Raw genomic sequence first — 25,956 nt, forward strand, 5'->3', positions numbered from 1 at the left:
CAGGCCCCGCCCTGCCCCTTGGTCCCGCCTCTCCTGTCTGCGCAGGCTCCTCGCCCCGTCACTCAGCGGGCCCAGGCCCCGCCTCTCCTGTCAGCGGAGGCCCCGCCCCGTCACGTGCCCTCTCAGGCCCCGCCCCGCAGCGGGCCGGGGAGGCCGCGCGCGCCGGGGGCTGTCTCAGTCCGCCCGCTGGCCCGGCTCTGCGGACCCACGCGTGGTTGCCATGGTGGCAGTTGCCAGGGCGACGAGGTGGCGGCTGCTGCTGCTGGTGCTAAGCGCTCTGAGACTTGGGGCTGCGAGCGCCCCACAGCCCCCCAACATCCTGCTGCTGCTCATGGACGACGTGAGCGCGGGTGCGGGGGGAGGGGCGCGGGGTCCGGGCGGGTGACCCGTCTCTGACCTGGCCGCTGGGGTGACCCTGCGCGCCGGCCGCCCAGGTGGTGTCCTTGCCCGAGGACCGCAGGTGGGGCAGCCGGAGGCGGGCAGCGGTCTCCCTGCCCTGAGGGGGCTCCGCGGCTGTGCTGTCCCTTTCCTGTCCCCACTGGGGAGGGGCTGCCGGTGTAGCCCGCCCCAGGGAACGTGGGGGCCCCGGTGTCTGGGGAGGGGATGCCAGTGTGGCCACCCCAGGGAAGGGGGGTCTCCCGTGTCTGGGGAGGGGCAGAACTGACCGACCCCCACGTCTGCCCTGGGCTTCCTGCACACCTTAGCCCCAGGCCCTGTCTCACCTGGGCGCTGACCCAAGGGTCAGGGCTCTGAGGCCCGGAAGAACTGGGGGGTGGGAGTGTCACCTGTTGGGCAGGTGTGCGGCCCAGAGTGGTGGGCCAGGTGCTGGTGACAGGACTGAGCCGTGGAGTTGTCCCTTCGTCCCGGTGGCCCTCACCTGAGGAGTCCCTAAGTGTGTTCTGTCCAGCCGTTTGCAGCTGTACCAAAATCACTCGGCAAGCGCACTGGTTGGACTGGGGACTCAGGCACACCTGGCCCACACCCTGCTGGTCCTGAGGGTCGGGTTGGGAACTCAGGCACACCTGTCCCACAGCCCGCTGGTCCTGAGGGGCGGGTTGGGGACTCAGGCACACCTGGCCCACAGCCCGCTGGTCCTGAGGGGCGGGTTGGGGACTCAGGCACACCTGGCCCACACCCCGCTGGTCCTGAGGGGCGGGTTGGGGACTCAGGCACACCTGGCCCACGGCCCGCTGGTCCTGAGCTGCAGGAAGTCACTTGAGCTCCTCCAGCCTCAGCTGCCTCCCCTGTGAGGTCACATGGGTCCGGCTGTGCGCCTGGTGCTGTTGGGAGGCCTGAGAGGACCCTGAGTATGGGACAGCTTGGGCCATCGTGGCCACTCAGTGCCTGTCAGAGCAGCAGACGCCCCGGCAGGGCCCATAGACCACGGCTGTGCTGACCGGCTCAGCGGCCATGAGCCCCACATGGGTGCTGTATGTGTGAAATACACAGATTGCGAAGACTTGGGAAGAAAAAAGAATGTAAAATATATTGTTTAGTAACTTTTTATTGTTAAATTAATGATTTTTTGGTATAAACAAATTAACAACATTCAGATACGCCTGCAAAGATAGTAGACACCATCCATGAGTCCACCTGAGTCACCTGCTCAGAGGGGACTGCTGGTGACGCTGGACTGACTTGTTTGTGGTCCTATCGATTTATCCAATGACTGCTGCCCCTCGCGGGTCCTCCCGCACCTGTCCCAGAGGCCGTGCTCTGGGATGAGCAGTTCTCAGTATTAATGTTACTTCCCGTTTCAATACTAGTCGCGTGTGTAGCAGTTTCAGAGCCTCCCCCGGCTAGCGGCTGGCTCAGTTTCTCCCGCCGAGCGTCTCTGCCAGCCAAGACTCTCTCTGCCGATTCCTGCCCCTTCCCGACTCTCCGGTGACAGACGGGAGTGGGAAGTGGGCTAGGACCCCTCCTGGCAGGTCGTGAATGCGCTTTTTATATTGGAAGACTTGTTGAAATGATAATATTTTGGATATATTGGGTTAAACAAAAAGCTTTCATTTCACCTAATTTTACTTTTCTTGTGTGGCTCCTAGGAATTGTAAAATTGCCCACAGGGCTCACCTCATACTTCCGTGGGACGGTGCAATTTCAGATCGTGGGGTTTTGAGTGGTGGAGCATGACCTGTGCCCTTGACAGTTTGCGCTTGAGGACGTTGCCCAGGAAGCCCCAGTGCACCCTGGGGCCGCGGGCTCTTTCCTGAGTAGTACTTCCTGCGGCTCTTGAGGGACCTTTAGCAATAAAACCCAGAGAACTGTGGGAGGCCTCTGTCCTAGTCAGCAAACCCGTATTAGGACTTTTTGATGCAAGTGATAGAAAAATGAACTTAGTGACGAGCGAGAATGGAGAATCCCTGGGCCTCCTGGCTGGTCGGACCAGGGCGGCTCTGGCTTCCTATAGGCAAGGCCCAGGGTTTCCCCTCCCACTGCTCTGCTGTCTGAGCCGGCCACGTCCTCACTCAGCCTCTGGCCCCACAGCACCCCGTGACAGCCCCAGGCACCTCCAGGCTCACCCCACAGTCAGCAGACCCAGAGCCCGCCTGTCAGCCTGGCCTGGCTCCTGCCCCTGGGCTACGCACACTGGGCCTGTCAGCTGGGGCCTTGGGCCGCCCCCCGGGGCGAGGAGGCCTCCTGGGCCCGCGGGATCCACCCAGGCTGAGCAGGGAGGGGCTGCCCCAAAGGGCCCCACCATGCAGCTACCAGAGAGGGGCAGGGCCGCCGGCAGGAGCCCCAGAAGCCGGAGGGCGAGCCCGTATCCTGAGTTCAGATTCCCAGGGGAGCCCCGCTCACTGCCATGCCCCGCCATCGGGGTGCCGGACCTGCCCATGCACAAGAGGGGGTGCAGTTCCAGAAAATGAGCATCCTCCAAGCTAGCGTCCTGCCCATGCATGGCCAGAAGCCCCCTCCCCAGCCAGTCACACCTGTTACAGGACCACTGCCCTCGTCCCACCCAGGTCAGGGCCGGGGTGGAGGCCAGTCTGGGATCAGGTCGGGCAGTTAGGCTGCAGCTCACAGAACCCCCTCCCCAAGCTGAGCCTCAGGGCACAGCAGCGTCCGTCTTGGACTCCTCAGGACTGCGGGTCTCGCGAGCCCTCGGCCTGGCCCCGAGGGAGCTCACTGAGGGAGCTGAGAGCACGCGGAACCAGCTCCACTGGCCACGGCGGATGGGGGTTGGGGCCTTGAAAACAGAAGTGGCCCAGTGACAACTGCGCCTTCTCGCTCAGGCCGCAGACCATTCCTGCCTCCCAGGGGCCAGGAAGCTCCGTGGTCTGGTCCTTAGCGGTGAGGAGGATGAGGGAGCTTCGGCCCCGCCTGCGGTGGAGGCTGAGTCAGGCCACGCGGAGGGGAGCACCTGTCACCACGGCAGCCTGGGCCCATGGTGCCCCCAACCCAAAACCGCCAGAGCCGATGCGCAGACTGCTGGGTGTCCCCGGATGCACGTTTGAAACAGAAAAGCGCGTGGCCTGCTTGTCTGCATGGTGTCTTAGCACCCAGTAGGAATCGGCACTTTGTGTTTCTCAGAACTCGGAACTTGTCTCAGTGAAGGAGGAGGGGCCCAGGGCACGGACGAGACTGAAGTCGTGGTTACGGCTGGCGCTCGCTGCCTGTGAACATGGACAGCCATTGGGGGGCTGGGGGAGGGAAGATACGTCACATGACCCTGCAGGGTATTTCAGATGGTTAATTCAGTAACCCCTGCTAACCCTGCAAGGAACACCTCGTTTCCACGGCCAAGAAAGCTAAACAATAAGTAATAAAAGCCTGGGGATTGAGTGCAGGCGTTAACCGCAGGCCTGCGTCCTCAGAGCCCCTCCGCTGGCGTCTGGACGGGGTCCGGGAGGGCTCCCACCACTCCCCCGTGAGAACGGCTCCCTGGGCCGACCGGTCGGTGCGGACGGTGTGGTTTGTGCGAACACCTGCTTCCCTCCTGGGCGTCCGGGCTCTGGGTGCATCCCGGGCAGAGGGGCCCACACGACCGGCCCTCAGTGAGGACACCGGGAACCGTCACCCATGCGCTCCCTGGTCAGCTCAGTGCGGGGGAAGTAAGCTCAGAAATAACAAAAACACTGGATTCAACTGGGTCTCGCAAAGTGGGTAGTTGCATTCGGAGTTCCGTCGTGGCCGGGTGTTGGGGAGCCCCCAAGGGATGGGGCCCAGGCAGGCCCAGCCTCGTCACTGGCGTCACCTCATGGGGTGCTCAGGGCACCTCTCGCAGGAGGGCCAATGTCACCTGAAGGAGGTGGCCTCAGGGGAAGGAGCCCTCGGCCGTGGCCGTGGCCAGAGCAGCTTTGGCTCCCGAGGCTCCTCGCCCCCCGACCCCGTGACCCTGGCCTAGACCCCTTCTCCTGGGGGTGTTGGTGGAGCCCTGTCCCTGCTGGGCGCACGCTGGGGTGGACGTGGCAGGAGACCCAGCTGGCAGGGCCCTGTCCACGGAGGGGTGCAGGGGACACGCGAAGTCCCCGGGCCACACGAGGTCCCTGCCAGCACTGGCCTCCCCTCCTCCGGCTCTAGAGCAAGCTCACGGCCCACGGCTTGTTTAAAAGTAGTTTTTTCAATAGTCCACACAGCAAAATTTGAAGAATTTTACAGTGAACACCTGTCCCCCACCCCCGTCCTGCCATCGGCGCTTGTCCTTGCTGTCCCCCTTCCTGCCGCGTGTTAACCACCTTCCCACTTGGGGGCTACTGTGGTAAGATACCCCGAGACTTGCCCTTGTGTCCACGTTGAGGGTGCAATTCAGTGACACCGACCACATTCGCAGTGCGGTGCGTCCCTCACCCGTCCGCTTCCAGGACACTGTCGTTCCGAAAGGAAACCCACACCCACCAACCGTGGCCCCCGATCGTCCCCCGGCCCCCGACAGCCACTAATCCGCTCTCTGTGTGCAGCTGCCTGTCCTGGGCGTTCCGTGGCAATGGTGTCACACACTGTGGCCCTTCGTGTCTGGCTCTGTCACGCGGCATCACGTTTCCGAGGTCCTCCCGTGTCGCGGCAGGCGTGGCTGAGTGGTGGTGCACAGCCCGTGGATGCGTGTCCTGACCGCAGGCTGAGCGGCCTGGGACAACAGAAACACGGGGTCGGCAGGGCCGGTCCCTCCCTGAGGCTCTGGGGAGGGTCCTCGGCCCGCGGCCACGTCACTCTGCCCTCTGCCCTCTGCCTGTGCACGGCCGTCCCCTGCGCGTCTGTGTCGGTCTCCTGCTGCTGAGGACACCAGTCACGTTGGACGTGGGGGCTCCCTACTCCAGCGTGACCTTAGCTTATTACACCCGCAAAGACCCTATTTCCGAATAAAGGCCCCACCCGGTGTAGACCACGCCTTCTTCATCCCCTCGGCCGCTGAGGGCCGCCGTGCTGCCGTGGTGCTCACACGGGGTCTGTGTGGACGGGAGGTTTCGGTTCTCTTAGGCGTGTACCTAGGAGGGCAGTTGCTGGTCATATAGTGACGCTAGGCTTAGCTTTTGGGGGAACCAGATCCCTTTTTTTTTTAGAGACAGGGTTCCGCTCTGTCACCCAGGCTGGAGCGCGTTGGTGCGATCACAGCTCACCGCAGCCTCCAGCTCCTGGGCTCCAGCGATCCTCCTGCCTCGGCCTCCCGAGTCGCTGGGACTGTGGGCATGCGCGGCCCCACGCAGCGTGTTTCCGACTGTAAACTTGCGAGGCAGACTGTGAGGGCTCGCGTGTTGGTGTGGGAACTAGGTGCATGTTCTGAGGTGCCGGTGCCCTGTGAGCACACGGCGGAGCCAGGCGGGCAGGAAGGCAGCTCTGCCCACTGGGGTGAAAACCACGCAGCTCGGGGTGACCCTGGAGCAGCTCGGCCGCCGGCCCTCGCGGGAGCCACGGGCTTGAATTCAAACCCAGCTGGGGCACGAGGGGGGCTGGCTCCCGTGGTCCACGACACTCTCGTCGCCCCGCAGAGGCTCCCGAGACGAGAGGCGCTCACCCATTTCTCCTCGCTCCTCCCTGCAGATGGGGTGGGGCGACCTGGGGGTGTACGGAGAACCTTCCAGAGAGACGCCGAATTTGGACCGGATGGCCGCAGAAGGGATGCTGTTCCCGAACTTCTATTCTGCCAACCCCCTGTGTTCACCGTGTAAGTCAGGGGGGCCCCGGGAGGGGGAGCATCTCTCTCCTGAGGTGCCCGAGGGGGCTGGCAGGTGGGGTGGGGCCTGTCCCACCGGGTCCCCCCGGGAGTCAAGGTCGAAGGTGCTGCCTCTGCCTCCCGGGGCTGAGGGGCTGTGCCCGGCTCTGGGAGCAGAGCGTGGGGGTCTCAGTCCTGTGGGGCGGGGGTGGGGCGGGGGCATCCTGACCCTCCGTGGGGAGTCACGTGAGGAGAAGGCAGGGGCCGTGTGCGCCCCCCGTCCAGTGTCTGTCCCGGAGCCCGGCGGGCAGGGCAGGGGCCTTGGGTGGCCGCGGAGCTGCAGTGCAGGGGTCCACGCCTCTCTCCGCAGCGGGCGGTCGGGGCCAGCGGGGGTGGGAGACCATGGCAGCCCCTGGAGGCCTGACGCTTGTCCCAGCTCGTCCCAGTGTCCGCAGCTGCTGTGACCCAGCAGGGGTCGTGCACAAGGGCCACACCGTGGAGCCACGCAGGGTCTGACCCGACACCCTTCTCACCACAATTGTTTCTGTCACCTCCGTGCAGCCAGGGCAGCTCTGCTCACGGGCCGGCTGCCCATCCGCAACGGCTTCTACACCACCAATGCCCACGCCAGGAACGGTAGGGTCCCCTCCCTGCAGGGACACCGGGTGGGGCGGGGCGTGGGTCAGCCGTCTTCACGGCGGCCTTGGTTCTGCGGTGTGGTGCTGGCTACATGGGGTCAGGTGCTGTATTTCTGTCACACGTGTGACTTTAAGACAGCAGCACCCCCGTCCAGACAACGCACGCCAGGCAGGTGGAGACCAGGGTAAGGCCCGGCCTGAGGAGCGGGCCCGCTCTTCCCTGCAGAGGCCCCGACTCGTGGTCGGGCCAGTTGCACCCCACAGTGGGCCCTGAGGAGGCCGGGCCAGGGGACAGCGGCAGTGGATGCTCTGGAAACAGTGTGGGAGGCGTCTGGGGGGCCCCCCAGGGCGTCCCCCACACTGGGCAGGGTTTCAAGTGGCCTTTGAAGAAAGGGCGGATGGGGAGGCGCAGGGTCACACGGCACGTTCCGGAGACCCCGGCTGACCAGGGTGGCGGGTACCGGGGGAGGGGTCGGGGGGGGGACAGTCTGTCCCGTCCCCACCCCTGGTGATGGTGCTGCCTTTGAGGGGTTCCTGGGAAGTGCCGTGTGGACGTGCCAGCCCCGAGCACAGCTTTGCCCGCTGATGCTGGCGGGCAGGGTCCTGCTGGAGCGTGGGTCAGCGAGGCGTGTGTGCGACGCCCGCCGTGGGCTCACGCGGCGTCGCTCTGCCAGGGTACACGCCGCAGGAGATCGTGGGCGGCATCCCGGACTCGGAGCTCCTCCTGCCGGAGCTGCTGAAGGAGGCCGGCTACGCCAGCAAGATCGTGGGCAAGTGGTGAGCCCCCCGCCGGCCCGCCTGGGTGTCCTGCGGCAGCGACTGTCCTCCACCAGGGAGGCCCGGGTGTGGGGGACACAGCCCCGGAGCCGCCAGCACCTGGGGCCGGGCAGCCTCTAGGCAGCGGGACACTTCCCAAAACGTGCGTCCCTGGGCCTCCCACACCCCGGCAGGAGCCCAGCCCCCAGCTGTGCCCCAGCGTGCGCCCCCCTCAGCCGCGCCCAGATGCTCCCGGCCACAGCGGGGCCAGCGCTTTCCCGGGGGGGAGCGGACCCAGTGCTCTGGGGGGCCCTTCCGCACCTCGCTGTGCCGGGCCGAGCACACACTGGCGCTGGGGGTGCCTGTTTGGTTTCACTAAGCGTCCCGTGACGGACTCTGGCGTGTTCCTGGGTTCCTGAAGTGCCCTGGGCTCCTGTTCCCAGGCACCTGGGCCACAGGCCGCAGTTCCACCCGCTGAAGCACGGATTTGACGAGTGGTTCGGATCCCCCAACTGCCACTTCGGACCCTACAACAACAGGGCCAGGCCCAACATCCCCGTGTACCGGGACCGGGAGATGGTCGGCAGGTAACGGGACGTCCCCCCTTCCCGTCCCCGACAGCGGTGCCTGGCCCCTCCCTCTGCTCTGACGCTGCCCTGGGCGCAAGACGGACAGTCCTGGCCGCCGGCTCTCGGTGCCCGGCCGGCTCCCCACGGGCTCGGCCAGAGCCTGCCACACCCCACCTGGGTCACTGCCGGCCGTCCCAGGGTCACGGGGCCATTAGAAACGTCATGGGCGTGAAAGACCCTGCACAGCCAGCTTTGCTCGCGCTGTCGGGGGCCAGGGCCCCTTGGCGCCCATTGGTGAGGGGCCGTCTGCCGCGGCCAGGCCGGCTTGTCAGCCATACCCCGCCTGTGCCTGTCACTACTCCAGCCCCTGCCTACTCACCCTCCACACTGTCCTCGGCCAGTCCCCATCTTCCCAAATGCTGGCGCTGTCACGGGACCCAGTCCAAGACGAGGCCCTGCACCTTAGGGGCCGTGCACATGGGCGGCTTGACTTGTTCCGCAGATGGAACCGGCCGGCCCTCTGTCACCGGAGGCCCGTGACTCTGCCAGTGCGATTGGGGGACAGGGAGCAATCTCGGCCCAAATTCTGACATCTGGGTCTGGTTACCTTCAGGTTCTATGAAGAATTTCCGATTAACCTGAAGACTGGGGAGGCCAACCTCACACAGATCTACTTACAAGTGAGGACGCGCACGTTCGGCGGGGCGGCTCCCCGGGGAGGGGGAGGTCGGGCTGCAGGGCCGGGGGGACCGTGCGGCCTTCCCCGCAGGAGGCCCTGGACTTCATCAAGACACAGCACGCTAGGAGACGGCCCTTCTTCCTCTACTGGGCCATCGACGCCACGCACGCGCCTGTTTATGCTTCTAAACCTTTCCTGGGTACCAGTCGGCGAGGGCGGTGAGTCCCTAGTCAGGGAAACGGGGACCACACCTGGGGGGCTTCAGCTGTGCTTGATTACCTCCAGGGACGGGACGCTCAGTACCATGATACTGAATTGCCAATCGCAGAGAAACACTGACGCACCTCGGCCTCTTTGAAACTGTCTGCCGTGCAGCGTGAGCAGGACGGCAGCGCGGTGTCCGTCCTGTCCCCGAGAAACCACGTGAACTCGGACTCGAGCTTTTTCCCTCTCCTGGGAAGCAGGCCGGCCCGTTCCATTGGTCCTCTGTGAAGTCACGATGTGACACGCTCTCTGAGTCACACTAACGCCGCTGGCCGCCTGGTGAGCCCGGCACCTTCCCCCAGGTACGGGGACGCCGTCCGGGAGATCGATGACAGCGTCGGGAGAATTCTGAGCCTGCTGGGCGACCTGAGCATCCGGGAGAGCACGTTCGTCTTCTTCACCTCCGACAACGGCGCGGCCCTGGTGTCTGCGCCCCGGCAAGGCGAGTGGCCGCGTCCCCGTCCTCGTCCACAAACGCTGCGTCTCGGGACGCTGGGCCGGGTGAGGCCCGGCTGAGTCTGCCGGTTCAGGGAGCCGACGGGAACGAACCGTGGCGATTTACCCTTCCCGGGGTACAGTTAGGGCGCTCACTTTCTCACTGCCGGAGAAACCCTGTTTTGTGTCTTTTTTCCCCATTTTTCACCTTGGCTCATCTACGGCAGCAGGGGCAGCGTCTGTCACCTGGCGTAAGTCCCCGCCAGCCGCAGGGACTGGGTCCGCCTGCTTCAGAACGCGGCCGGGCGCGTCCGTCCCGACCCACGGTGGGACACGCAGGGCAGGGGGCTGCGTTTTACCTGAAGCCCCTTCCCCAGGCACACGGGGGCTGCAAACACTGGCCGAGCACCCGGGAGCCCAGCAACCTCCGTTGCGGGAGTTGTTGTTAGAGACGGGGTCTCGCTCTGTCCCCAAGCCGGGAGTGCAGTGGCGCCATCACAGCTCACTGCAGCCTCCAACTCCTGCCTCAGTGGTCCTCCCGCCTCAGCCTCCCACACTGCTGGGGACACAGGCGCGAGCCCCGCCCCACCTGGAGTATGTTTTGTGGCTTTGCCTGAGGCTTCTGGGTTGCCGACGGCGAACGGCCGGGTTTCCTGTCTCTGAGCGGTGGGTCCTCCCCGGGGCACGACGTCCGCTCTCTGGAGGCCCCACAGCCAGGGCGTCTGAGCCACGTGCCTGGCACAGCCGTCCTCCCGCGTCCTGGCCTTGCTCGCCAGGTGTGAGCTCCCGACCTGGCCGTGTCTCCCCAGCGGGTCTCAGAAGGAGGCCGGGCCGGGCCACGTCACTGAGGGCGCAGTGTGGCACTGCCTGCAGTGTTCTCACGGGATGTGACTCTCCCCCCAGGTGGCAGTAACGGCCCCTTTCTGTGTGGGAAGCAGACCACGTTCGAAGGCGGGATGAGGGAGCCTGCGATCGCGTGGTGGCCGGGGCACGTCCCTGCAGCCCAGGTGGGTCGGGGTTGGCCATGTCTCTGCGAGGCCCAGTCCAGGCCTGCGGCCCCCCTCACGGTCCCCTCCTCTGCTCCCGTGGCCCTGCCTTGAAGCACTGCGGCCCCTCACCGCTGTCCTCAAAACCCGGCCTCCCGGGGTGCGTGGGGCTTGCTGTGCTGCCCCGTCCGTCAGGCTGTGGAACAGCATCTCCCGTGGGCTGCCACACAGGTGTTGACACTACTATGAGGGCCAGCGGCTGCTGTGGTCCAATCTGTGGCTTCTTCCCTGCAGGACTTGTCAGGGCCTTCAGTGTGCTAACGGGTACCATGAACTTCCCGAAGGGACCTAGAGCAAGCTCAGTTTTTTTAAAACTTTTTGAGCCATAGAATCTTTCTTTTTTCCCAAAGTGTTAATACCTCTCCTCAGGCCAGTGTTCAGTGGACACGCTGTCAGAGAACAGCAGCCTGACAGTGTCGGTGACGTCTGTCCATGGTGCTGCGGGGAAGGCGAGGTGTGTCCCGCTGCTGTCCCCAGCCGGCCGTGCAGCCCTGGGCAGGCCGCTCCTCGGCTGAGAGTCCACACTGTGGGGTCTTCTGTAACTTGGGTGCTTGGTTCAGACCCCCGTAGACAAATGGGCACCAAGACCAACGTTGTGCCGAGCCTGCCACCATCCTCCTTCGTCTTCCTCCCGATGAGAGCAACTCCCGGGCTCCGCACAACCGCGCGGCACATGGCCGAGCTTCCCGGGGCCGGGAAACAAACCACCCGAACGTGGTGCCCGTGACGGCGCCGGGGGCAGGGGGGGCTCTTCTCGTCTTCACCCACGACCTGGTTTGCAAAGTGCACGGTGGCTTTTGGGAGTCAAGTGTGAAATGACGTTGGCCATCTGACCCCGACGGGTGGGCCTCAAGAGGCGTCCTGGCGTCTCCTTGGGAGGGGGACTGTGCTGGCTTTTCTTCTTGTGTCCGTCCCAGACTCTGGCCATGGCAGGAGAGGGCCACAGAGTGTGGTGTGGCCTGGGCCTGGCTCGAGTCCCCGTGAGAGCCGGGGGTGTGCGCCTGAGCGTGTGCACACGGCTGCAGACCCAGGCGGGCAGCCGGTGCTCTCACCCTGGGGACTTCGCCCCCACGTGGGTCACGGCCCCGTCCCTTCCAGGTGAGCTACCAGCTGGGCAGTGTCATGGACCTCTTCACCACCAGCCTGTCCCTCGCGGGCCTGAAGCCACCCAGCGACAGGGCCATCGACGGGCTCGACCTCCTCCCCGCCATGCTGCAGGGCCGGCTGACCGACAGGTTGGTGTGGACGGACGCCCCACCCCGGCCCTCCCCGCTCCGAGCGACGGAGCCGCTGGGACACAGCGGGGCTCGCGCTCGGGACGGGCTGAGAGGGAGACGGGGGCTCGTGGCCGGGGGCCCTGGGCCGTGCTAGTGGGGAGGGGCTGGGGTGTCTGGACATAGGGGCGCCCTGTCCCTCGGGAGGGCGTCATGCAGGCCGGGGCAGGGAGGACAGGCCACCCCGCTGCCTGTGTCTCCGTCCCCCAATCCCTGCCCCTCTGACCCTCACCTTGTGCCTCATTCTTGGTGTCCAAAGTCCGTTTCTTTCCACCTGAGACCAGCCACCATTTTGCTCAAACAAACCACGTTTCCTGGGCGGCTCTGAGGGGTACGGATTATAAAAGCTACGCAGCAAAGCAGGAGGCGGGGGCAGCGTGGGGCGCTGTCTGCGTGTGGCCCCGGCTGGGGGAGGATTTGCCATTTGTCCCCTCTGGCCCAAGACGGGTCACTGCTGGGCAGAGGATGTGCCGGCTCCGTCCCGGCCCCCACGGCTGCGGCGGGTCCCACAGGCCCACCTGGACCCCACGGGCCCCCGGCCCCCTCTCAGCCCGCCCGTCTTCGCGTGATCTGCTCCCAGCGTGAGTCTGACGGGAGCCATAAAACCTCGACTGAGACCTCGGCTGGCAGTGCGAGCAGCTCCCACACGCGGCCCAGGTCCCGCACGCGGGCGGGCATGACTCTCCCGCCATCGCATGACCCCCCCTCCCCGACAGGCCGATATTCTATTACCGTGGCAACACGCTGATGGCGGTCACTCTCGGCCAGTACAAGGCTCACTTCTGGACGTGGACCAACTCCTGGGAGGAGTTCAGACAGGTGCGGGGCTCGGGGCGCAGGCGGGGGGGGGGGGGCAGCGCCACACACGCCCCGTGGAGCTGCGGCCTGGGGGAGCCGGGCAGGTGGACACAGGCCAGGGCTGGGGACGAGGAGGCCCCTCTCTGTGCCCCCGAGCGTGTTGACAGAGACAGCCCCAGGGCTGAACACGCCCTCCGGGAGGCCCCTCTGCCTCAGGCCACCCTGACCTCAGGGAAGGAGCCCTCAGGGCGGGCCCAGCCAGGCGCAGGTCAGATGGCCCTGCCGGGCTGGAGGTGACAGGGCTGTGGCCACGTGGGGCCGTCAGTGTCCTTCCCCCACCCCACCCCTGGTGCCCCCGAGGACTGGAGGGGGAACACCACCTGCACGGGGTCTAGCTGTCCATGCCCCGCGATGCCACGCGATGCCCAGTGATGCCCATCGATGACAAGCGTACAGGGCACCTGGGCCTTCGCCCTGGCCTTGCCTCACCCCTGCCCCACGGTCCCAATTAGTGGGATCTTAATTAATTAGCTCATTTGATTTGCATCCAAACTGTGGTCTGGGTCGTCTGTCTGGACTTGCGTCCTTCCCCGCTAACTGCTCCGCGCTTCCACCCTGAATGTGGTTGTGTCCCTGCCGCCCAGCTCACGTTGGTCCCCAGCTGGTCCACTGTCCAGGGCCAAAAGGTCACCCACTTTGGACCACTTTGTGCCCACCGCTGGCTGCCCTGAGCCACTCAGAACACAGCCTCTCCTCTGCAGCCACGACTCAGGAGTCCACGGCTCAGGGCAGATAAGTGGATGGAGGTCCCCAAGACATGCGGGACACGGGGCAGCCTGGGACAGAGCTCAGGCCTCCTGTGACCCCCAGCCCACTGTCAGTCAGAGCCCCCAGGCGGTCTCGCTTCTCCCCCTCGCCAGACAGCACTTTCCTCGTGAAACTAGTGGCGTCAAGATACGTGATTGGCTAAAATATCTTAAAGACACTCACCTGTCCCCCAAGGAGACAGGCACATAAAAATTCGCGGTGAGGGGCAGCTTGGGGAGCTGCTCTGGGGCCGTGGGCAGTGGGGAGGCTCCGCCCCTCCAGGCGGCCGAGTGCTCCCCCCTTCCCCTGACACGTGCTTGTTCCTGCAGCACCCGGCACCCTTCAGGGTGCCAGCACAGGGGACGCCTCACAGGGCTGGCTCTGGGGTCCCCAGGGCCTCACTCACCTTCCCTCCTGCCTCCCGTCAGGGCGTGGACTTCTGCCCCGGCCAGAACGTCTCCGGGGTGACAACGCACACCCAGGAGGAGCACACGGAGCTGCCCCTGATCTTCCACCTGGGCCGGGACCCGGGGGAGAGGTACCCGCTGCGGTGAGTCAGGGTGCGGGGCCTGCCGGCTGCGGGGGGCATGCCTGTGGGCTCAGCTGGGCACAGGCTGCTGCCCACACAGTTATTTTTCTCATCTCGGAGTGATTCTGGCACTTTCCGCCAAACCCAAATCCCCGTCGGCAATTCCTTAGGAGCCACACAGAGACCCCACGGCCCCCGGGTCCCCTCCCCACCTCCCTTCTCCCCCCAGGGGCTCCTCCAGCTCACCCGGTGGGCGTCAGGAGGGGTCTGGGGAAACCCAGGCCCTCGGGTGTGGCCACCCAGGGGGAAGCCGGGCCTCGGGTCGGCACGTGGCCCCCCGCCCTGCTCCGGATGGCCTTGCTTTTCACGGAGCTGATGAGGGAGCAGCAGAGGCCCCTGTGGGACACGGGTGCCGCCAAGGCCCACCCTGTGGCTCCTGACACGCCACCCGGGACCCCTCGGGCCCCTCCTGTCCCACGGGAACATCGTCTGACGCAGAAGCCCAGGACGGTGACTTCAGGAGCCAGTGCGGAGTCGGCTCAGACGGAGCAGTGTCCGCCAGGCCCAGGCGCTGCCGGCACCTGACCACGTGCGCTGACTGGAACCCGGCCCTTTGCCGGCACATTTAACACACGGGTGAGGATGAGATCGCCCTGGGGCAGGACGGGCCTAAGTGCGATGGCAGAGCCCTAAGTCCAGAGAAGAGGCAGAGGCCACGTGAGTGAGCGGCCACATCAGCGAGAGGCCACCGGAGCTCTGCCCCATCTCGACCTCCGGGCCTGGAGAGGACAAATGGCAGCTGTTTTCAGAGCAGGGCCATTCCCAGAGCGTGGGACCACCCAGGGCGTGGTCATTGTTGCAGTAGCCCCAGGGCACCCAGCCTCTGACCTTCCCATGGCACTGGGGACACCTCCGGGTGACCACAAACCTCGGGGCTGGACAGACAACCTGGATGTGCCACCCTCGGAAGTCACTGTGGAGCAATAGCCTCAGCTCTGAGACGCTGTTGGCCACGAGAGCAGACCGCAGCCCGACCACGCAGGACACGCAGCCACTGCGCCCCCCCCCAGGCCTGTGGCCCCCAGGGACCAGCCCGAGGTCAAAGTGTGGATTTGGGCCGCCCACCGGTGTTGGCTCATTGGTGCCCAGGGGACTCTGGGGCTGCTCCCACCTGCTCTCTCCCGGCCGGGCGCCCTCCTGCCCGCAGACGCCGCGGAGCTGGAGACTCGCGGTTATTTCAGAGCATCCTGGCCAGCAGCACGAGGAGAGAGCTGTCCCAGGGCAGACGCTCTGGTGTGGCCCCCTGCCTTGGCCGCTCCTCAGACGCAGACACATGTATGCTCTGGGGGGAGCCCCGGCTGTCGGGAGGACAAGGGGGTGGGTGGGGCTGCAGCAAGTGTCCCTGCCGGACACGTTTGGCCACAGGGTCCTGCAGAAGCAGACACACCCAAGACCCCCCTTTGGATTAAAAGTGCATCACGAGCCAGGCGGCCTGCACGGCAGTGCCAGGAGCCGCGAGGGCCGGGTCAGGGCCCAACCCCGCCCCCCCACCCCCGGGTGCACCCAGGCCCACCCGGAAGTCCCTTCAACAGGCCGGGCCTGCCAGAGCAGGAGAGGATGAGGAGGCCCGTTCCTGTCCGCGCCAAACGTTGCTTCCACGGCAAACTCCATTTGTAGGAAGGTTCTGGTGTTAAAAGCCGCTTCTCAGTCTGGGCATCAGGGCAGAGGGGCCGGGCTGTCTCCAGGAGGCTGCTGGGCTGGGCCGGTGCTGGCGCTATCGGGGAGGGCTGCCACCCGGCCGCAGCCACCACGAGGGTCCTGCAGGCCACGTCTCGCTTCCAGGGGAGTCGGCGTCCCCAGCACGTGAGGAGCAGGTTGTGCCGCCCACGGCCCTCGGCCGCCCAGTGACCGGCTCGTCCCTCGGCCCTTCCAGGCCCGGCCCCTCCCCCGCTCCTGCACTGCCAGCCCAGGACACCACAGTGGCCGCAGCCGTGTGACCAGGCGCTCGCGCTCTCTCCCCGCAGCTTTGACAGCACCGAGTACCTGGACGCCCTTGGCAGGATCAGCCCCGTCGTCCGGCAGCACCAGGCGGCCTTGGTCCCTGGGCAGCCGCAGCTCAACGTGTGCGATCGGGCAGTCATGGTGAGTGGCTCGTCCTCGGGAGCCAGGTCTGGGCTGCGGCCACCATGCTGGGCGTCTGTCCCCAAGCACCACCCACAACCACAACGTGCAGCTGTCTAGGGCTGCAGCCCAGCGCCCCAAGCGTCACCCAGGCCCAGAGGACACCGTGCTGGGGCCCACAGGTCCCAAGACGGGGGCAGCCCCAGTCTCTGTCCCGTTGAGTGTCCCTGCCCTCCTCCCCGAGGAGCCAGGGAGGGTCGGGACAGGGAGCTGAGGGTCGGGTGGCCCTGACCCGTGGCCCACACGTGGGGTTGCATCTCCTTGCTGGCGTCGGGCTCCACGATGGCTCCTGCACCCCCAGGCTCTGTCCTGTTGGAGGTGGGCACCAAGCAGGTATGTGGTGCTCCCCTGTGAGTGGTGGTGGCCCCAGGGCCTGCCTGGCTCGGTCCCACTGTGCCTCCGGGGTGTGGCCACCGGCGTCCACCTCCCAGCACAGGGACAGGCCTTGACGGCATCTCTGACGGGTCACACTTGCGCGGCCCCGCTCTGGGAACGGCACCGTCTCGGCCGTCTGCAGAGAGTGAAACGTGGGCTCTTTCCTCGGCTTAACATCCCGTCCCAGGGTCAGGGTCAGGCTCAGACCAGACTGCAGCTGCAGGAGCCACTGGGCACCTGTCGCTGCCTGCTTCTAGCGGCCAGTTTTGAGGACACGCAGCTCCCTGGGCAGCTGTGGAAGTGGAGCGTGGCCGCCAGACGGCTGGTGCCCGGGGGAAGGCAGTTGGTTGCTCTGAGCACGCGGAGTGCCCGTCAGGTGGCCAGGGGAGACATGCACAGGGTGTCACAAGGGTTCTCCCAGCAGTGAGCACCACTGAGGGCAGTGGCCTTGTCTGAGGCCTCAGGGACAGCCTGCCCTGTGGGCACCATTCAGGACTGGGTAGGGTGAGAAAGTGTCCTCGCTGCTCCGATTCACTGACACCAGAATCTGAGGTCTGTCCCAAGGAAGTGCCCCTCGGCGACCTGGGTCTCCCTCCGTGGCACGGCTGGGACCTGGGTGAGGACCCAGCAGCCCGGGAGGGCTCCTCTGCGGGGCACGAGTCTCCCTCGCAGATGCCAGGAAGACTTGCTCACGCAAAGCAGGTCCGGGCCCCTCCGAGGGCTGCAGCTGCTCTTCCTGGGAAACCCAGGCTGCCGGACGGTGCGTGACGCTGCCTGAAACCCTCGCAGCCAGCCCTTCCCTAGCACAGCGGGGTGTGTGGAGGTCCCTGACTGGTTTCCTGTACTTGGACACGTGGCTGGAACAAGGGCAGCTGTGGCATGTTCCCGCGGTGGCCACCCGCACCCTGATCCTCCCACTGGCCCTGGCCTGCCCCAGCCTCCTCAGGGCCCAGCCGGGCTGGACAGGAAGGCGCCGCCCCCCAAGTTCCCGAGACTCCCAGTGACGAGGTGGACACAGAGGTCTCCTCCTCGCTGAGGCCAGTCCGCCGGGGGTCTGGCCTGGGCGGGGCAAGGGTCTGGAAGTGCTCGGAGTAACTGCATGTTCCTGTCCTCAATCCTCATTCCCCAGAACTGGGCGCCCCCAGGCTGTGAGAAGTTGGGCAAGTGTCTGACGCCACCGGAGTCTGTCCCAGAGAAGTGCTCCTGGCCCCACTAGGTCTGCTTGGAGCCAGGGATCTGCAGTCGGCCCTGCAAGTGCCCGGGGGTAGGAAGGGCTCTGGCCACGGGGCTCCGAGTTGGGAAAGTCTCCAGGGCCCTTGTCCCTGCCTGCGTCAGACGGCACCGTGGCCACCACCCACCCCACACTTCCAGGGTCCCCTTCTCCCTGCTCCGCGGAGACAGGGCTGTGACAGGAGGGGGTGGGGGTGGAGAAGGCCTCCGCACCTGGAGCCGGACAGCTGAGGCACCGCCCACACGCTCCCCGCTGGTGGGGACCGCTCTTGTCACTGCTGCCTCAGCACGTGCCGTGTCCAGACCTGAGGACAGCCCCTCACTGGCCTTGGAGAGCTGGGGACGGCCTCCAGCGCTGCCCGCCCTGCGTGGAGCGAGTCTCCGTCCGTGGGGCTCCCGCGGAATAAAGGAATGGGGCGTCTAGGTCTATTGTCTTGGTTTTTTAAAAAGCGAGATTGTTCTTTGGGGAAGCTGTGCCTCGGGGGACCCCGGGGTACGAGGCCTCTGGGGCCGCGGGTGGAGGGCGGCGCTGGGGCGGGGAAGACTTGGGGTCAGGACTAGGACTAACCGCCCTCGTCCCTCCCCCCAATAACCCTCCCTTCCCCTGCACCAACCGGCCCGCGCCTGGGCAGCGTGGACGCGACCGCGCGGCCCGCAGCGAGGAAGGCGCCACGATTCGCGCCTCTGTCCGGTTCCCTGTCCCTGAGCGGGGGGACGCATCTGTTGAGCGGTGCAGGGAATCCGAGCACACCTTAAAATCGGGGCACCTAGAATTAGACGAAATACGGTAATACTTCCTGGTGGAATTGGTGGGTCCCGCGCCCCGCCCCCGTGGACGCTCCTCCCTGCTCGCCCCGCCCTTCCCGCGGACGCCCCGCCCCTGGCACGCGCAGACGCTCGGCCCCGCCCCTTCCCGCGGACGCCCCGCCCCGCCCCCGGCCCGCGCTCTCAAATCCGCGTCCCCGGCGCATCACACGTGGCCATGGCTGAGCCCGAGCCGTCCGAGCTGCAGCTGGTGGCGCAGCGGATCCGCAGCTTCCCCGACTTCCCCACGCCGGGCGTGCTGTTCAGGTGCGAGCGCGGCCTGGCCCCTTCCCTGCCCCTGCCCTGCCCCTGTCCGCCCGCGGCGCGCTGACCACGCTGTCCCCGCGCAGGGACGTGTCGCCGCTGCTGAAGGACCCCGCCGCCTTCCGCGCCTCCATCTACCTGCTGGCACGGCACCTGCGGGCGGCACACGGCGACCGCATCGACTACGTGGCGGGTGAGCGAGGGCGGCGGGATGGGGCACGGGGCGGCGGGGCCGTGCCCCTCGGGACAGCTCGGCGACCGCCCGGGCCCTTGTCACCGCGGCCACCTGCCCTCTGCTCTCTCCCACAGGCCTGGACTCGCGAGGCTTCCTGTTCGGGCCGTGCCTGGCGCAGGAGCTGGGCCTGGGCTTCGTGCTCATCCGCAAGAGCGGGAAGCTGCCGGGCCCCACCGTGAGGGCCTCGTACTCGCTGGAGTACGGGAAGGTGAGCGGCGGGCGGGTCCCTCCGTTCCCAAGCAGCTCGGGGAGGTCACGGTCACAGTGGACGCGAAGCTCAGGGGGTTCAGACTCGCGACTAAGCTCACACAGCCAGGAAGGGGCGAGGTGGGGTTGGCGCCAGGCGGTGGTGGCCCCTTGTCAGTTCCCAGGCTCTGCACACGAGGTCGGTCTCTCTCCGTGAGTCTGAGGCCACATACCTGCCTTCTGTCCCCTCCGTGGGAGACTGAGGCCACACACCTGTCTCCTGTCCCCTCCGTGGGAGACTGAGGCCACACACCTGTCTCCTGTCCCCTCCGTGGGAGACTGAGGCCACACACCTGTCTCCTGTCTGCAGGCTGAGCTGGAGATGCAGACAGACGCCCTGGAGCCAGGGAAGAAGGTGGTGGTCGTGGACGACCTGCTGGCCACTGGCGGTGAGGGTCCCGCCCAGCACACAACTGAGGCTCTGGGAGGGCCTGGCCCGGGGTGTGGGGGGGAGGGAAGGTGCCTCGCCACGTGGGGCGGGGTCTCTGCAGTCACAGCCTCACCAGGGGCTGGCCTGGGGCCCAGCCCCTGCAGCCCAGCTAGAGCCAGGGCCTCCCCGTCCCACAGGAACCATGCGAGCTGCCTGTGAGCTGCTGGGCCGGCTGCAGGCCGAGGTGCTGGAGTGCGTGAGCCTCGTGGAGCTGAGCTCCCTGCGAGGCCGCGAAAGGCTGGGGCTGGTGCCCTTCTTCTCCCTCCTGCAGTACGAGTGACCACGTGGCCTCCCAGCCCCTCTTCAGCCAGGAAGGTGTCAGCCTGGGGCTACCGAAGTGACCTTTGCTGGGCATCACGGCCACTGGCTGCCAAGTGACACCCCAGTGCCCAGGGGCCCTCCTGGAAGTGCCAAAGCCTAGAGCAGGCAGCCTGGGGCAGAGCCCCATGTGCTACCCGCGTCCAATTAAAAACTCAGGAAGAGGCCGGGCGTGGAGGCTCACGCCTGTGATCCTACCTCTCTGGGAGATTGAGATAGGAGGATTGCTCAAGCTCAGGACTTTGAGACCAGCCTGAGCAAGAGCGACACCCTGTCTCTACTAAAAATAGAAATTATCTGGCCAACTAAAAATATATATTAAAAAAAAATAGCCGGGCCTGGTGGCGCATGCCTGTAGTCCCAACTACTCAGGAGGCTGAGGCAGGAGGATTGCTTGAGCCCAGGAGTTTGAGGCTGCTGTGAGCTAGGCTGACGCCACGGCACTCTAGCCAGGGCAACAGAGTGAGACTGTCTCAAAAAAAAAAAAGAACACAAGTAAACATCTCTGCCACACACGTTGTCCCCTGTCATCCTGTCACCCAGGGCTCAGTGCCTCGGCCTTCACAGGGAGTGGGCGGCAGCAGTACCTGGAGTGGGCAGGTGTGCAGCGCTCACGGCGGTTCTCACCTCGAGGGGCTGTGACCTCCCCGGGTGGGAACAGGCTGTGTGGGTGGTTGGGGCCCGTGTGCAGAACTCAGCCCTGAGGCGGCAGGTGCTACCTGCGCTGGCTTTCAGTTGCCACAAACTTAATGACTTAAGCACAACTTAATTATCTTAGAGTCCCAAAGCTCAGAAGTATGGAGGTCAAGGCGTTGGCAGGCTGGGTCCTTCTGGAGGGTCCAGAGGGCATCTTCCCTCGTCTCCCAGGGCTGCCTGCACGCCCTGGCAGGGCAGCCCCTCCCTCTGACTGCTGCTGGTCTCCAACAACGACCCTGTGGTGACACTGGGCCCACCCCGGGCCTCACCCTGACCTCACCTCCAAACTCCTGGCGTGATCAGTCCCTCTGCCGTGAGGTCACGTGTTCACAGATTCCAGGATTAGGTCGGGGACGTGTCTCGGGGTGGCGCTCTGCCAACCCCACTCCCCGGCCCCACCTCCCCGATGAGTGCTATCAACAGCAACGGAGGCAGAACCGCCGACAGAAACCCATTTAATATCAACACACCGTACCGAGACCAGGACAGACCCACCACCCACCGTCGGGAGACCCCCGGGAAGAGAAAAGCAAAGTGCGTTGACTTCATACAAGGAGTAAAACCACACAGTGGCCCAGCCCAGCGTGTCCCCAGCCCACTGCTCTGCAGCAGGCCCTGGGCTCACAGCCCCTCGGCGCGGGCGTGGAGGGCCAGGCGTGCGGTGACGCCGGTCAGGTCGGCAGCCTTGTCCAGTTTGACGTAGGTGTCGCCGCGAACGTGGTGGAGGCTGAGCCAGTCGGGCAGCAGCTCGGACAGCAGCAGCAGGTGTTTCTCCATCTCCCCTGTGGAGAGAGGCGGTGAGGCCACCCTGCGGCAGCTCTGGTGTGACCCCGCCCAGCCCCCCACCTCCAGGCACTCGCCCCCACGGCGGCGTGTTACGCCCTGTCTATGACCTCGGGCCCAGGGGGCTGAGCAGAGGCCAAGCCTGGGGTCACTGTCTGTGCCCTTGAGGACTGGAGGAGTGAAGTGGTGGCAGGGAGCCAGGTAGGGGACCCTGCCGCCAAGGCCCCGCGGGAGGAGACCCGAGCAGCTGCGGGACCCACAGCCCTGTCCTGGTGGCCAGGGGCCCAGGCGTGCACGCCTCACACGGGGCCCAGAGCCTCCGGGAGCTGGGAGTCTGCTCTGACCGGGAACGCAGGGAAACCGGCCGGGGGAGCGGCCTCAGGAGGCTGGCGCAGTGGAGGCACCGGGCAGAGGCTCGGGGGGCCCCCAGGAGCACCCAGCACCCGTGCGCATCTGGTGAACAAACGAATCCAGGGTGGACGCCCCCGTCAGGAAGCCGGGGAGGCGGTCGCAGGACCCCAGTGGGTGAGCCCGGGCCCCGCCCCACCTACCAGGGCTCATGCTGGCACAGTAGCTGCCCACCAACCGGGCGCAGGCCACCGCCATGGTGAGCGCTGGCTTGCGCTCTGACACAAAGACGCTGCGCAGCACGCGGGCCAGCTCGGGCAGCCGCTCCAGCCGCTGCAGCCGCAGCTCCTGCTCCGGGCGCCGCGTCATCTGTGCCAACTGTTTCTGTGCCTCCTTGGCCCGGACCTGGGGTGGGTGCGGGAGGTTGGTTGTGGGCAGCGGGTCACCCCGGCCCCCACGGCACCCGGCTGCCCATCACTGGCTCACCCGCTCCAGCAGGTCCTGGGATACCCCCTTCAGGGCGTGGGTGGGGGTGGTGGGCGGGGTGGCCGGTGGGCTGGCGGGCAGGGCGGGGCTGCTGGGCTCGGCTGAGCGCACGGCCAGCTGACTCAAGGCCTTCTCCATCTGTGGGGCAATGGGTGAGAGAGGTCACAAGAGGCAGTGTGCCCAGCCCCGCCAGAGGAAGCCCCTCGCCCCTTGCCTGGACCCTCTGCCCCAGAGTCCCCAAGTCTCTCCAGGCCCAAGAGGAAGGCTGTGCTGGGCGACGTGGGGTCCCGGCCCGCAGTGCGGCCTGCTGGGGGGCACGTCCCCGGCCTCTCTAGACCCGCAGCCAAGCACGAAGCCAGACAAGTGTTGGGTACCCCTGAGGAGGCTCCGCCCATTACATCCCCCGTGGGGTCAGGACTCAGCCCCACTCAGCCTCACCTTGGGCGACACCAGGCCGCGGGCGCGGGCCAGCACCTCCTGGGCCGTGGTGAGCTGCTCCGTCGGGGGCGGCTGGGGCAACGCGGCCGGCTCGACGTCAGGCACCTCGTCCACGCTGAAGCGCGGGTGCCAGCGGGTCAGCTGGTCATCGGGCACCTCCATGGGGGGGCTCAGGGAGGCCAGGAAGGCCTGTGGGAGAAGGGGGTGCCCTGGGTCACATAGGAGACACGGGCTGTCTGAGCTCCTGTCCTGACTGGGCCGCCTTGGGCATGTCACTACACCTCTCTGTGCCCAGGTGGTCAGGGAAGGAGAAGGCACAGGCCCCAGAGTCAGCACGCACTCTGCGCCGTCACCCGGCTCAGGGCAGACCGGGCGCAGGCCTGCGTGCACCATGCGCCGGGCGTCAACAGGCTGCGCCCCCCGCCCATGAGACAGTGGTGGGGAGCCAGGGACAGGAAAGCTTGTGGCAGGGCTGCTGCGTGCGCTGAACAGGTGACCGGGCACAGACGCCCGCAGTGCCGCCGCCTCCGTGGGGCAGGGACTGGTGCTCGCTGCGCCCCTGCCTGCCGCCCACTCACCCTGTGGTGCTCCTTGGCTCGCTCGAGCAGCCTCTGGCTGAAGACCTGCCGCCGCTGCAGGAGGCGCGAGGCCGTGAGCTGGGGGGCCGCGCCGCCAGCCTCTGCGGGGAGAGTCCAGGCTTGAGCCCCCGCCAGGCCCCCCAGCCGCCTGGCCCCGTGACCACGGTTCCCGGCATGCAGTGCCTCACACCCATCCTCAAACGCACATGGGGTCACAGGTGGGGAAACTGAGGCCCTGGGCCCAGCACGCTCACCCGGGTCCAGCAGCGGCTCGATGGTGAGCTGGTAATCAGACCTCTTGACACCGTCCTTGAAGGTGGGGACGTTGCGCTCCTGGCGGAAGCAGTAGGATGAGGGATACACGGCTTTGATCTGGCCCACGTTGCGCTCCTCGAAGCGCCTGCGGGAGGCGGCGCCAGGTCAGGAGGCAGCCGGGGCGACCGCGCACCCGGGGCGGGGGGCCAGCCCAGCCGCCGGCCACTCACTTGCGCGTCATGTCCTGGACGCCCCGCTTGACCTTGGCGAAGGTGGCGGTCTCCGAGCGGTTGTAGAGCATGCCCACGATGGTGTCCATGCTGCGGAACATCTCGGCCAGCACCTGGTACTTGTAGGGCAGCACCAGCCCCGGGGGGCCGGGCTGGGCCAGGGCATGGAAGCGCTGGTAGGCGGGCAGCTGCTCGCCGCTGTCGGGGAGAGAGCCGGCTCGGGAAAAGACCAGCCACACACCCCTCCGGGCCCAGAGCAGGCCCCACGCCAGGGAGACCCCACACGGCCGTTTACGGTCCCGGAAGTAGCATGGGCGCCACAGCAGACCCTGGCTGCACACTCAAGCCCCAGGGGAACCCCAGCCCGGCGTCCTCGGCTCTGAGGAGCACAGGGGGGGACGCACAGCAAGTGCCCTGTGACCACGGGCTGTCCGCAGCACCCCACGTGCACCAGAGCCCACGAGGAGGCAGATACCAACCCCTCCCAGGTGGACACCGGGGGCAGGGTGCGTGGGCAGCAGGCTGGGCTCTGCCACGGCACCAACTTCTCCCCCTGCCCACCTGCCCACCTGCCCACCTGCCCCTGCGTGGCCGCCCACCCGACTCACCATGGCTGCTCTGGACGGCCCTCAGCCTCCAGTGGGCTGGGGCTCTCAGCATCCTTCTGGGCACTGGCCTTCAGCGCCTGGACCCGCGCCTCCAGCGCCCGAGCCCGCTGCAGGCATGACTGGAGCTCGGAGATGGTGTCCTTCTGGGGGACCTGGGGACACAGGGTGCTGTCAGCCCAGACAGTTGCCCCACGGCCGGTCCCACCTGCGCTTGGTCCAGCTCCTCACCTTGTCCTGCAAGGCTGCCAGGCCGGACGGCTGACCAGCTGAGAGGGCATCTTTTTTCTGTATCTTCCTGCCCCGAGGAGTGCGGGCCGCGGAGCCAGGGCCGGCGGGGGAGCCAGGGCCGGCGGGGGAGCCAGTGGCGGCTGGGGAACTGGGGCTGGACACCTGGTGGGAAAGACTCAAAGGTGAACACATGACAAGACCCGGGTGCACCTGGCTCTGCAGAAAGAGGACTCGCTTGGGGGATCAGGGCTGGCCTTTCAGTTAACTGGACGCTCAGGGGCCTCGTTATTCGGGGTCTTTGCTGAAGTCAACTGGGAGGGACAGGGTCCACCTCCGCTGGACCTTCCTGGGCAGCTACGAGGGCTGACCCTCTCCCAGCCTTGCAGGTAAGCTGGGTTTCCCAGCGCTGCTAGTGCGTTCCGGGGTCAAACCCGCCAGTGGCTTCTTCCTCGCAAGAGTCATAGCCCAGGTTCCTGCAGCGGCTGCAGGAGCCGGCGGGTCCCGCCCGCCCCGACCCTGGGACCCCCGGACCCTCCTGCAGATTCCTGCACCCTCCTCTGTGCCGCAGCCACACCGCCGCCCCCGCCTCGGCTGCCCCTGCACCCCACCCCCAGCCTGGCCTCGGTTTCCCCCGGCTCCCCTCCCCCCACCACTCCGGCCTCAGTTTCCCCCGCCCCCAGCACTCCAGCCTCAGTTTCTCCCACCCCCAGCACTCCGGCCTCACTTTCCCAGGCCCCCCACCACTCTGGCCTCAGTTTCCCCGGCCCTCACCCCTCCGGCGGAGGCCGACAGTCGCAGCCTCCTGCACGCGGGCGGCGGGGTCCCGGGGCGGGCGCGCTTGGCCGGGGCGCGAGGCGCGGGCTCGCTGGGGTGCGGGGCGCAGCCAGGCGGCTTGGCCCTTAGCGCGGCGCGGGGCGTGGGGCGGCGGCGCACGAAGAAGTCGGTGACACGGCGCTGCTCCATGTTGGCGGCGGCGGCGGGAGGCGCGTTTCCCGCCAGCTTTCGCGCGCGCGCCCGGCCCCGCCCACGCCCTGGGCCGGACCACTGGTAGGGGGAGGCGGGAAATGGACGCGCCCTGGCGCATGCGCACGGCTGTGCGCGCCGCGGGGCGCGCATGCGCCCTAGCGCGGTCATGTGCGCGCGCCGCACCTGTCCTTGCGCGTCCCCGGCGCGGCTGCGCGTCCGAGGCGGACCCAGCAGGACCCCGCGGTTGTGGACCGGACTGCACTTTGTGTTTTAGGAACGGGGTCTCGCTGGTTGTCCCGGAGGGAGAGCAGTGGCGTCATCACAGCTCACTCAGCCTCCAACTCCCGGCTCCAGCGACCTCCTGCCTCAGCCTC

At 66.7% G+C, this 25,956-nt stretch overlaps 3 protein-coding genes across 3 annotated transcripts; 2 read left to right on the top strand and 1 right to left on the bottom strand.

Annotated features, from left to right (window-relative positions):
• The first annotated feature begins 168 nt into the window (after positions 1-168).
• GALNS (galactosamine (N-acetyl)-6-sulfatase) lies at positions 169-17,786 on the top strand. The gene is made up of 14 exons (XM_069456341.1): positions 169-340; positions 5,977-6,100; positions 6,650-6,724; positions 7,401-7,503; positions 7,926-8,069; positions 8,665-8,731; positions 8,821-8,948; positions 9,297-9,436; positions 10,333-10,436; positions 11,574-11,710; positions 12,466-12,568; positions 13,783-13,904; positions 15,908-16,025; positions 17,569-17,786. Exons 1-14 carry the CDS (start codon positions 221-223, stop codon positions 17,653-17,655), a joined length of 1,572 nt encoding a protein of 523 aa, XP_069312442.1. The 5' UTR covers positions 169-220; the 3' UTR covers positions 17,656-17,786.
• An 836-nt stretch (positions 17,787-18,622) lies between these two features.
• Positions 18,623-20,450, top strand: APRT (adenine phosphoribosyltransferase). Its single transcript, XM_069456361.1, has 5 exons — positions 18,623-18,740; positions 18,824-18,930; positions 19,047-19,180; positions 19,529-19,607; positions 19,786-20,450. Exons 1-5 carry the CDS (start codon positions 18,652-18,654, stop codon positions 19,926-19,928), a joined length of 552 nt encoding a protein of 183 aa, XP_069312462.1. The 5' UTR covers positions 18,623-18,651; the 3' UTR covers positions 19,929-20,450.
• Positions 20,451-21,283: 833 nt separating this feature from the next.
• On the bottom strand, positions 21,284-25,579 carry CDT1 (chromatin licensing and DNA replication factor 1). Its single transcript, XM_069456716.1, has 10 exons — positions 25,388-25,579; positions 24,617-24,778; positions 24,389-24,528; positions 23,781-23,978; positions 23,550-23,695; positions 23,296-23,396; positions 22,718-22,906; positions 22,280-22,417; positions 21,997-22,198; positions 21,284-21,444 (listed from the first exon to the last, which is right to left on the bottom strand). Exons 1-10 carry the CDS (start codon positions 25,577-25,579, stop codon positions 21,284-21,286), a joined length of 1,629 nt encoding a protein of 542 aa, XP_069312817.1.
• Positions 25,580-25,956: the final 377 nt, after the last annotated feature.

This window comes from Eulemur rufifrons, chromosome 23, assembly GCF_041146395.1.
Source record: "Eulemur rufifrons isolate Redbay chromosome 23, OSU_ERuf_1, whole genome shotgun sequence".
NCBI classification, from domain to species: domain Eukaryota; kingdom Metazoa; phylum Chordata; class Mammalia; order Primates; family Lemuridae; genus Eulemur; species Eulemur rufifrons.

Excerpts from the sequence above, each read along its gene's own strand:
- GALNS (XM_069456341.1), top strand. The coding sequence starts at position 221 with ATGGTGGCAGTTGCCAGGGCGACGAGGTGGCGGCTGCTGCTGCTGGTG. Across the intron at positions 10,437-11,573 it reads GGCACGTCCCTGCAGCCCAG|GTGAGCTACCAGCTGGGCAG; the intron begins GTGGGTCGGGGT and ends CGTCCCTTCCAG. Across the intron at positions 16,026-17,568 it reads TGTGCGATCGGGCAGTCATG|AACTGGGCGCCCCCAGGCTG; the intron begins GTGAGTGGCTCG and ends CTCATTCCCCAG.
- CDT1 (XM_069456716.1), bottom strand. The coding sequence starts at position 25,579 with ATGGAGCAGCGCCGTGTCACCGACTTCTTCGTGCGCCGCCGCCCCACG. Across the intron at positions 24,779-25,387 it reads TGTCGGCCTCCGCCGGAGGG|GTGTCCAGCCCCAGTTCCCC; the intron begins GTGAGGGCCGGG and ends CTTTCCCACCAG. Across the intron at positions 22,199-22,279 it reads CCCAGGACCTGCTGGAGCGG|GTCCGGGCCAAGGAGGCACA; the intron begins GTGAGCCAGTGA and ends CACCCACCCCAG.
- APRT (XM_069456361.1), top strand. The coding sequence starts at position 18,652 with ATGGCTGAGCCCGAGCCGTCCGAGCTGCAGCTGGTGGCGCAGCGGATC. Across the intron at positions 18,741-18,823 it reads ACGCCGGGCGTGCTGTTCAG|GGACGTGTCGCCGCTGCTGA; the intron begins GTGCGAGCGCGG and ends GTCCCCGCGCAG. Across the intron at positions 18,931-19,046 it reads CCGCATCGACTACGTGGCGG|GCCTGGACTCGCGAGGCTTC; the intron begins GTGAGCGAGGGC and ends TCTCTCCCACAG.